At 37.8% G+C, this 12,239-nt stretch overlaps 1 protein-coding gene across 1 annotated transcript; it reads left to right on the plus strand.

Moving 5' to 3' along the window:
- Positions 1 to 2,155: 2,155 nt before the first annotated feature.
- Positions 2,156 to 3,093, plus strand: LOC124293431. Its single transcript, XM_046734284.1, has 2 exons — positions 2,156 to 2,195; positions 2,309 to 3,093. The coding sequence occupies exons 1-2, from the start codon at positions 2,156 to 2,158 to the stop codon at positions 3,091 to 3,093; spliced, it is 825 nt and encodes a 274-aa protein (XP_046590240.1).
- The last annotated feature ends 9,146 nt before the right edge of the window (positions 3,094 to 12,239 follow it).

Here is a 12,239-nt window from a genome sequence, read left to right on the forward strand (position 1 = left end):
CCAGTGTGGGTTTTCCGGAGCCCACCAACGACAGTTCTGCTTGTTGACGAGTTCGAGGTTCGCGAACAGCGCTTCGTCCGTGAAGCACACGTTCTTGAAGAAATCGGGATCCTCCTGCAGACGCTCCAGTCCCCAGCGACAGTACGTCAGTCTTCGTTCGGCATCACCTGGGCACAGCTTTTGCACCGGCTGGTACTTAAACGGACGGTTCAGCTCGCGTGCGATTTTTCTCACAGATTCTCGAGGAACCTCTGTACGGAATTAATTACTCCTTTTAGAAAGCACGAAGAGACAATTATCGCATTGACCCCTAAATATACGTTGAATTTGTGTCCAGAATTGTCTCGTCTCTAATAAATCTCACCCAACAGAACGAGGTATGACTTGGTAATATAATTTCGCATCAAACCGACGGGGAAATATCTCGCCGAACTCACGAGTCAATGGATTTTCGGCATAATTACAATTCACCTCAATGAATGTTGAATAACTTGATGAATGAGAATTAACCGAATCACTAAATATAACTGAAATGTTGAGAATTAACTGAGACACAACTGAATTACGGAAAATTAAATCAAGTATATGGGCTATTCCGCGTCAACCGGATCAGTCATCTCTCAGATATTTTTTTAATTCGGCATGTGGATTGTGTGGGAGAAGTTAGATTCTTGTGCCAAAGTGCGAATCTCATAATGCAAAATTCGATTTTTTATCAACAATAACAAATTAGACTCCCATTTTTTTCAAAAATTCATAACTTTGGCAAAGAATTAGATGCAATACATTTTTTTTACAAATTACGCGGAAAGCTCCATAGAATTTAGAAAAAATACGAAACGGTAAAAAAAAGTTGTTATCAATTGTTTATTTGACAATTAATTGTTCAAAGATTTTTAAAACAGTGACTGACACGATCAAAAAATTTTTTTTAAATTCTGACATGTTCCTTGAACTGTACTACAACCTGTGAATCAATTCCAGAGAGGTGTTTTTTTTAGTTTTCGAGTTAAAAATCATTAAAGGAGTCGATGCGCATGAAATTGCGGCGCGCCGAGTCACTACGTAATGGCGGGCGGCTGGTTGCCGTCCACCGCTACACCGCGGTGGCGTCGCAGCGTTATTTCAGTCATTTTTTCGATGTAGGACACGATTGGAGAATCTGAAAAAAATGCTGTACCTTCACAAGGCCTGCTTAAAGCGATGAGTGAAGTTTCAAGAATATGTTTTCATTTCAAAATAAGTAGTAAGTTATGTAATTATTATCATTTATGTGCCCTTTCATGGTGTGTAACCGTTATTTTGAATCTCTGTAATAAAAAAACAGTAAAAAACACATTCCTGAAACTTCACTTATCGCTTTGAGCAGGCCTTGTGAAGCTACAGTATTTTTTCAGATTCTTCAATCATGTCCTACATCGAAAAAATGACTGAAATAACGCTACGAGGCCACCGCGGGGTAGCGGTGGACGGCAACCGGCCGCCCGCCATTACGTAGAGATTCGGCGCGCCGCAATTTCATGCGCATCGACTCCTTTAATGATTTTTAACTTGAAAACTAAAAAAAACACCTCTCTGGAATTGATTCACAGGTTGTAGTACAGTTCAAGGAACATGTCAGAATTTAAAAAAAATTTTTTGATCGTGTCAGTCACTGTTTTAAAAATCTTTGAACAATTAATTGTCAAGTAAACAATTGATAACAACTTTTTTTTACCGTTTCGTATTTTTTCTAAATTCTATGGAGCTTTCCGCGTGATTTGAAAAAAAAATGTATTGTATCTAATTCTTTGCCAAAGTTATGAATTTTTGAAAAAAATGGGAGTCTAATTTGTTATTGTTGATAAAAAATCGAATTTTGCATTATGAGATTCGCACTTTGGCACAAGAATCTAACTTCTCCCACACAATCCACATGCCGAATTAAAAAAATATCTGAGAGATGACTGATCCGGTTGACGCGGAATAGCCCATATACTTGATTTAATTTTCCGTAATTCAGTTGTGTCTCAGTTAATTCTCAACATTTCAGTTATATTTAGTGATTCGGTTAATTCTCATTAATCAAGTTATTCAACATTCATTGAGGTGAATTGTAATTATGCCGAAAATCCATTGACTCGTGAGTTCGGCGAGATATTTCCCCGTCGGTTTGATGCGAAATTATATTACCAAGTCATACCTCGTTCTGTTGGGTGAGATTTATTAGAGACGAGACAATTCTGGACACAAATTCAACGTATATTTAGGGGTCAATGCGATAATTGTCTCTTCGTGCTTTCTAAAAGGAGTAATTAATTCCGTACAGAGGTTCCTCGAGAATCTGTGAGAAAAATCGCACGCGAGCTGAACCGTCCGTTCAAGTACCAGCCGGTGCAAAAGCTGTGCCCAGGTGATGCCGAACGAAGACTGACGTACTGTCGCTGGGGACTGGAGCGTCTGCAGGAGGATCCCGATTTCTTCAGGAACGTGTGCTTCACGGACGAAGCGCTGTTCACGAACCCCGAACTCGTCAACAAGCAGAACAGTCGTTGGTGGGCTCTAGAAAACCCACACTGGATCGTCGAACAGGACAACCAGCACCGTTGGAAGCTCCACGTCTGGGTTGGAGTATTACAGGACAGGATCCTTGGGCCCATATTCCTCGACGGAAATCTCACGTCACCCAAGTACACGACCGTACTCACCGAGGAACTCCCCCGCCTGATGGACGGAAACCCCATCCGTACGGACCAGGTTTGGTGGCAGCAGGACGGGGCCCCTGCCCATAACAGTAACGCGAACAAGGCAATCCGGGACGCCATGTTCCCGGAGCGCTGGATCGGTACGAGAGGTCCGGTTAGGTGGCCAGCGCGCTCACCAGATCTCACCGTCTGTGATTTCTGGTTCTGGAGTAGAGTCAAGGAAATCGTCTACGAACGGGCCCCCACAACAAAACACGACATGCGCCACCGCATCGCCGAAGCATGTGCCGCTATTCCTGTTAGGGAGATGCAACGGGTGCGAGGGTCGATCCGGAAACGGCTCGCACTCACTGTCCAGCAGAACGAAGGGCACATCGAGCATCTCCTCCGGCAACGGAACCAGGAATGAAATGTGAGATATGATTCTTTTTACAAATCTTCAATGATTGACAACGCGAAACTGTCATGAATTATTATTATTGTTATTTAGAAGATTAAAAAAAAAATCCTCAGATGTGTGAAAATAATATAACAGAAGTGGTGGGACGTCAAAACTCTCTTTGTTTGCTACCGCACACAAAACTGTATATGATGTTTGAATAACATAGGAATCGTTATCATCAAAAAGGCACCTCCTATTTTTCTTATTGTGCTGTTCAATGTTGAAAATAGGTAAGACGATAGTCCCGTGGGGTCTCGAGGATAAGCAAGCTACGGCTATCGGCGGACACGAAGAGCTGGCAAAATCAGACGTGAAACGCATGACAAGTTTCTTTTTATTAAACGCTCGTATCAAACACTACAAAACTGTAATGATGGATTCTTATTGCGAAGAAATTTGAGCTTTAGCGTTTCTGTAATGCGAGAATGGTGTCACGAAAATCGTAGAACGTCGAGTGCACATTCGTTTGTTTTTGATGCACGTTATACTGCATCTGTAGTTTCAAAAATGTCAAATCAAATTTCATCAAAATATGTGCCTCGTATTTTTCTAATTCTCATATTTGATTCTGAAAAACAGATGCGACGACAGTTCAGTGTGGTGTGGACGACAGCTAGGAATGGCTTTTGGCGGACGATAACACAGAACGAGACGAGAAATCAAATGCAAGACAAGTTTCTCTCTATTAAACGCTCGTATTAAACACTACAAAACTCTAATGATTGATTCTGATTGCGAAGAAATCTGAGCTTCAGCGTTTCTGTAATGCGAGAATAGTGTCACGAAAATCGTAAAAAGTCGAGTGCACATTCGCTTGTTTTTGATGCACGTCAAACTGCATCTGTAGTTTCAAAAATGTGAAATCAAATTTCATCAAAATATGTGCCTCGTATTTATTTAATCCTCATATTTGATTCTCAAAAACAGATGCTACGACAGTTCCGTGTGGTGTGGACGACAGCTAGGAATGGCTTTTGGCGGACAATAACACAGAACGAGACGAGCAATGAAATGCAAGACAAGTTTCTTTCTATTAAACGCTCGTATTAAACACTACAAAACTCTAATGATTGATTCTTATTGCGAAGAAATCTGAACTTCAGCGTTTCTGTAATGCGAGAATAGTGTCACGAAAATCGTAAAAAGTCGATTGCACATTCGCTTGTTTTTGATGCACGTTAAACTGCATCTGTAGTTTCAAAAATGTCAAATCAAATTTTATCAAAATATGTGCCTCGTATTTTTCTAATCCTCATATTTGATTCTCAAAAACAGATGCGACGACAGTTCCGTGTGGTGTGGACGACAGCTAGGAATGGCATTTGGCGGACGATAACACAGAACGAGACCAGAAATGAAATACAAGACAAGTTTCTTTTTACTACAGGCTCGTATTGAATACTACTGAACTCTAATGAATCTTATTGCAAATAAACCTGAGTTTCAGCGTTTCTGTAACGCGAGAATGGTGTCACGAAAATGGTGAAAAGTCTAGTTCACATCCGTTTGTTAGATTTAATTTTATTAAAATATTTGCCTGGTATTGTTCTAATCGTGATATTTGATTCTCAAAAACAGGTACGACGACAGTTCCGTGGGGTGTGGACGACAGCAAGGAACGGTTTTTGGTGGTGGTTTTAGTGGGTATTCCGTAAGGCGAGTCCCACACTCCTGGGAGTGACGGTACCCTACCTAGGGTGGTCCATAAAGGATTTCCCCACCGATTTGGCCATGCGCAAAGAAAAAAAAAAAAAATAAGTAAATGAATAAATAAATAAATGAATGATTAAACGAATGAATAAATGAATGAATCAATGAATGAATCAATGAATAAATTAATGAATGAATCAATGAATAATTGAATGAATGATTGAATGAATGAATAAATAAATAAATAAATAAATTAACTAATTGAAAATAATTATATGTACACGCATGAATACAGTATCTCAGATCACGTCGATTCAGAAATTTCAACTTGTATGTCGAGGTGGTGCACTCGTGATCTGTGAAAAAATACACCATTTACAATAATGCTGCGTCCGTTTCATAATGCATCAAATTTTCAGTAAATAATGCATCAATTCAATGTCTCCAACAAAATGTTGTGTAGCTACATCATGAAACTGCGACTACAGTCGCAATTAAAACAAAGAAACGAATAATTGCGTTAATCAAACGAGTTCATGGAACACTTTTCAAATTGTCCTGAAAGTAACAGCACCGAGTAGCGGAAAACTATCTGTTGGTAATACTTTTACACTAAATGGTCACTAATTTTGACAAGATAATTATCATTTTTAAATTGTCATCAAGTACGGTTAAGCATAGGGTACGACGTGTGGGTTGACAATGTGCAAATGGCCGCCGTCACAGAGATTATGTACAAGAGTCGGAAAGAAACGAACCGAGCACTCTTCAAAATTATCTTAGACAACGATAGTTTGACAGAGATGAGTCCAACCGGGAAAGGCAAACACGAAGCAATGCCGGAGAATATTTATTACGCAGTGAAAAGTAATTACGCATTATTCAATGTATGAAATGTAGCGGGCAACATTGCAAATATTATGCCCGCGTCCCTGTAAATTTCAGCATTCGTTGAAAAAATTTTCAGCGAGGAGGACGGATTAACATAAGAGGAGTATCGAAGGTGCATAATTCTGTTGTGCAATACTATGCGCGATCCGAAAAAATAACGGATTCCCGGATTTACGCATTGTACATATTTTGAATGAAACAAAATATTTCATTGCACATGTAAAAACCAATCAAACATTTGTATTACCATATCTGTAAGGAATTGTATAGAATTAAGTATAAAATTTTTGCATCGAATTACAAACTCAATATTAGTTTGCTAATTATTGTCATTGACGAACTGTCATTGAATTGAAATGGAAAGTGAAGCGTAGCGATCGCATTTACGAAAAAATACTGTCTTTGTCGCCCACGAAATGGAAAAATCACAGGTAAAAGGTAGATGAATCATAACCTGACGATTATTCCTTCATGCTTCTACTTCTGTCATAACATCGGCCATACTTTCGCCGTACTTTAACGATACCTCAGCCTGTCGTGCTTCGTACATACTTATGTCATCTGGATAAGAATAGTACGATTTTCGTATTGAAGTAAAGAGCAATGCAAGGGTTTCGTTCTAAACAAATGCGAGTCATTTCGTTCTTACGCATTACGTATCAATTTGTCGGACAATTAACGAAATTCCAGAATGCAACGGCAGATTTTCATCGAAAATAATTTCGAACCGTGGTTTACTGTCCCCGGTTTGATCATAGCGTAAAAATAACGCTGGGTCGTGGCAATATTGCGCTCATTGTTACTACTAGAATCACAGAAAAGTCGGCCACCCATGTGCTTTGTTGCCGCGGAAATATTCGACGTACGAAAGTAAATACTCGGTGTCAGAATTAACCAATTTTCGCGCATCGTTCTCCAGAATATAAATAAACTGATCTAGAATTTTGCGACGAACAAGCAGTACGCTGTCAAAATTCGGGTGGATTCTGTTCGTTTCTTCAAATCATTTTTGTGTAAAATAAGAGTGATAAGCCTCTGTCAATAATGCTGCACTTTGACGGAATCGGGATGATTCGATGATCATTTTCGAAAGAATTTCAATTTTTGCGCCACATCATATTGACGTCGCCGCGTCGTCAAACGGTAATAGCGGGATCTAGATCGGCCGGATCGGCCACGCGCGAGCGTTCGCTAACCTCCGTGCTACAACGGTTGTCACTGGCAACCGATGATAACAAAATGCGTGTTAACCTCCCGTTATGCTGCTTTCGTGTAATTATCATTGATAATTTTAAATGCGGACGTTTTTGTCACGCTTCTCTCAATGCAGATATTTTCAAACTACTAATCTTGCTGCTCGCCTAGCTGCAAACAGAGAAAGTCAGTCCAACGAAACTCATCGCGCAGAATCGTCAATGACATATCGTATACCGCTACCTGGACTCGGGTGAAGTTGGCGCTGGTCGATTTTGCCAGATATTTCAATTCCACCTGTTCCGCCAGTTAGTACCGAATTTTCGACAAAAAGTTCGAATTTTGAGATTTATTTCTGGGTGATTGGTTCGACGAATCCCGGAAAATTTTTGATATCCGCGCTCAGGATTTTGCGTATTTTCAGAAAAAAAAATTAAACCCTATTTTTGGTCTCGAAATCGAAAATTTTTTTTTCGCGCGCAATAACGGTTGTTTCTAAAAAAATTTCGATTTCACTATCGGAGAGATCGTCGCAAATCCTTTAAAAATCATGCAAAAAATTTCTCAAATTATCACACGGCTAGATTTTGGAGGGGGGTGGCCACCTTATCGTGGTCACCCTGTATATATATATATATATTATAATTTTCAATTTACTTTTAAAAAAAAAGAAATTTTTTGAAAAAAAATATTTTTCTTACATCAATTAAATTTTTTAAAATTATATATAATTATTAAAAAAATCCTATATATTTTTTAATTATCTGCTCACATGTTAATTGGAATAAAAATATTATTCATCAGAAAAATGCCATTTAATTTACTTCAAGAATTGTAATTTGGAACCTTTATACAATGGATTAGAACTTATTATGAAATTTAAAGAGAACATACAGATAGAATAATGATTATTTATTCAATTCCATATTTCCAATTTTCAAAAATGAATTATTCTTCAATTTAAGAAAAATAAGTTTTTTAAATTAATTGTTTCTTTATGTTAATCAATTATTTAACTTGATTGCCTCTATTTATATTCAATTATGTTAATGTATAATATTAATGTATAATATTAATGTTTAATAATAATGTATAATAATAAGGTGTGTATATATACCACTGATATATACATGCACTGGATTGCATATTACCGTATACTCTACGTGTAAGCTCGTGCGTCCAATTGAACACTTGAATTTCCGCCATCTTGTACAGAAAGTTGTCACAGAATGCGCGCTAGATTTGAACTGCGTAAAATATGCTATTTAAATCTAACGATATATTCGTCACACAAAAAAGTTTTTGACGAGTAAAATAATGTTTGATACATTCAATGGAGAACAAATCATTTTTTCGAAAGTATATTATTATTTACAATTATATGATGTAAAAGATCATTAAATAATATGACGAAAAACTTGTATTTAAGCGTGATTTTTCTTTATGTTTAAAAGAAGTCCTCAATTCTAAGAAGTTTCCGTCCATTATCCTTTATCCGATGGTGGGCTGAATTCCATACGGATGATTCAAAAATTTGTATAACACTAATTCAACCGTTAGGGAATCCATTTACCATCCATTGGCATCAAAGTGGAGCTTAAGACATGTAAAAAAAGTTTTGAATTAAATTATATCGAATTGGGTGAGTAAAAACTTTATTCAAAAATATGGAGAATAAAACATTCCTTGCAAATGTTAAGGGATTTTTATAGAGTAGCGTGCGATAAACCACAACCGTAATATAATTAGTAGTATCAATCCACAATCCATTCACACGAAGAAAAAGTTACAAGCACAATTAAAAGAAAATAAAAAAGATATACATATCTGAGCATGCAAATCAGGTACAAATGTGTAGGTGACATATTGGATCTCGTCAGGGGATATAAATGGTTACTGATTGGCCCATACGAGTTGCCGATTTGTGTAATGCCGTATATTCAATCCTGTTTGTCGCAAAGTAGCAATCTTGGTTAAAGCAAACATTTGTAATTCGATATACTCTTTGATGACAGATTTTGTGAGTTGATATACGTGATTAGAAAGCTCATCTGGCGCATCGTCGAAAATGTGAGCATCTAGCTCACTGAATATTAAATTTTCCAACGGATTCTGTAAAAGACTTTTTAAAATCTGCAAACACAAAATACCTGGAAACTGAGGCTCTACTGGAGGGAGACCTTGATTGCAATTTACAGCATGCCTGAACATTTTTTCAGCAACAGAGGCAATGTTGATCACTGATTCGCTCGGTACGGCAAGGCCTCCCCTATTCTTAATGATCAGAAGTTTTAAGTTTGTGGACACAGTTTGATTGGTATCTTCGGTTATATCATATAGGAGAGCCAATCGACAATCATCACACTTTAGGCGCTTCAGTATTTTCCTAACCACATAACCGCAAGTATATGCAATTGCATTTGCCGAGAAGTTGCTCAAGTTTTCCGGCAGCATATGCTGAGAATATAAAAAATTATCGTCAATGTTCTCATCAGTCCCTAAACTATCATGTAAGTCGTACTTTTTGCATATCCTTATGACATCCATCTCATCGTATAATCGTGAATCGTACCGGTCGACAATTTTTTTTTTTTTTATGACCCGAAGAAACTGTTAGAATTCCAGTATTATCCATAGATGCGGAATTACCATTTGAAACCTCGATCTCGTGTCGGGTCAATAAGCGTTTATATGCCGATACAAACTGCGAGCAGGTTGGATTTGGGCACCAACGACCACATGCCCTAATCGCGCAAAAGAAAAGTTCCAAATGGTCCTGACTAAGCTTGTAAGTGAGGAGGTAGTTTATCTGTGCATCTTTGGGAGATACATATGTATAAAAGATATTAATAACAGAATGAGCTGCTGTATACATTCCTACAAACCCTGTTTTCCTCCGACTATCCTGCATCAGTTTACCCTCTGGATCTCTCACCTTTGAAATGTAATGAAGAATTTCTAGAATTCGTGGACGCCATAAATGTTCATTGCTTCTCTTAAGTGGAGCTTTATAGCCTTTGGCAAAAGGATTTCTAGAGTTCAAAAAGTCGAACAGTATGTCCACACACCGTATAAACTGTATAGTAGCCTCACAATCTTCAAATTCGGGTAACCCGAGATGTAAACAAAATTCCAACGAATCAGCTACACTTTGACTTAGCATTTGAGCAGCTAATCTTACTTTCATTTTCGTTTTAGAGTACTGTATATGACTGAGTCGCAATTTGTTACCTGCTCTCAAGCCCTCAATCTCTTGTAAATGCGCAAGCTCTGCGATAAATCTCCACTCGATTTTATTCCCAGCTTCATCGTATAGAATTTTAAAGTCACCCAAGCAATTTCTGATCAACTCAAGCATATGACAAGCGTCAAAAATTACGTTTATCCGATGTTCAGTTATGGGGTGTGGAAAGGAAGGCTGCGGATCAGGCATTTTGTAATTAGCACCTAACAATCGCACCAAGGCAAAGTGTTCACTAGGCCCATCTAAAGTTAGGGATACAACGTGAACGTTAATTTCATGCAATTTTATCAATGCATCAGTGACCAAAGTGTACAATGCTTCTGATCCGATACCATTCAGGAGAAAATATCCAATTGGTAATTTCCAACGATTATTAATAGCAACTACCAACAAAACAAGGAAATTTTTGGTTTCTTTTATCAGATCATCATTCGACTCCAAAGTAGTACCAAAATCAACATGACCTCTAATAGTCCCATCTCTGTTTCGCTGAATTCCTTTTTTTATTCCCATTTCATCGAGTATCAGACCACAGAATACGTCTTTGTTATTAGTTCTTTCACTCTCTACTCTTATTTTTAAAGTAGCAAAACTTTCTGCCGTAAAGCCAGGTTCACAGTCAATGCTTTGATACCAGTCTCGTAACACACGAAGATCAGGCAGAGCTAAATTAAATTTTTTTCTCACAAAATTATAAGCTTTTGCCGAATAGAAATGGAGTGTCAAAGCAAAAGAACGAAGTGCAGGCGGATACTTTTTTCTTGTAATACGTACTTTACCATTGTTAGCAGCACGTTCAATTAGTTCCGAAACACCTTCGTCCGGTATTGATTCCAAGGAACTCAATGCATTTTCAGATACCAACCTTTCATTTCGAAGTTCGGTAATGATATCTTGCAAAGATGTTACTCGTCTTTTTAAGCGACCTATGTATTCTCTTTGTGGTTTTATAAGTTTTTTTTTCACATGCAGAATGGCCCTGGTTTGAAACAGTTTCTTTATAGTGGTCCTCGGACTATGTGTGTAGCGATGATCATGTGAGACTGCCTTCGAACTTCTCGGCGTACCAATGCATACGCTTGTTGGTGTCAACTTAGTCCTCAGGTTATCCCTAGAGTCATCTGAAAATAATTTTTGAATTGAATTAAGATTCGTATTTCCTCCATAGTTCTGTAACAAGTGGTATACTAAGTAATATTTTCACATACTATTACTTGAGCTGAGGAGGTTAGTACTCAAACTGAGACGATCACTATCAGTTTCTATGGCGTTGGCGTTTTGCTCTGTTACATCTACGGAGACAATGGCATTGGCATTCTGGTCTGTTACATCTACGGAGACAATAAAATCTTGGATTCAATTTTACTGAACAGAAGACAAAAAACATCGGTAAACCTAACAACATTTCAGAATAATACAATTACCTGAAATCAGTAGCTTATTAACATCATGTACTTCGGTTGTATTTACTGTGGTAGACAATGGCTCATCAAGATCATGTAATTTGGTTACATTCACTGTGGTAGGCCGATCGGATTCATTCTGAAATTCGGTCTGCTGCAAGTTTTCACCTACAGATAAGTTACTAATAAATAACGACAATGGAAATACACAGAAATGTTTCACACACGATTTTTTTGTAACAGAGCACTTTATAATCTGTAGGTAATTAACCGCTTCGACGGCATTGACGCAATAGTGCATCACATCAACGTGTCTTTATGCACACTCAATTTTCTCTGACCTAAAAGGGATTAATAGTTTCAGATCTTACCAAATAACGTTGGGATACTGCCTTTTCGTAAAGTTATATAATTTTTGCTTTTCTTCTGGAAGCAAGAGGGTTCAAAGTGGTCGGAACACAGAAGGCTATCACTTGATGGAGACCACGGTCCAATGTTTATATTTGCGATCCACTGCTTCATAATATCAGGTTCATCCAATGGGAACCTACATAACAAGCAAAGTTTAAATTCATTAATTCACACGTTATGTTGCATTGAGTAACGGTACTTACTTAAAGAATGAATAGCCACGTCCATATTCCCTTAATCGGTGACAAGATGAACACTCTGATTTTGGGTTGTCAAATACAGTTGGTACACTGTTCTTTTTCAATGTAATTAGGAATCCT

Source organism: Neodiprion lecontei, chromosome 3 (assembly GCF_021901455.1).
Source record: "Neodiprion lecontei isolate iyNeoLeco1 chromosome 3, iyNeoLeco1.1, whole genome shotgun sequence".
NCBI lineage: Eukaryota > Metazoa > Arthropoda > Insecta > Hymenoptera > Diprionidae > Neodiprion > Neodiprion lecontei.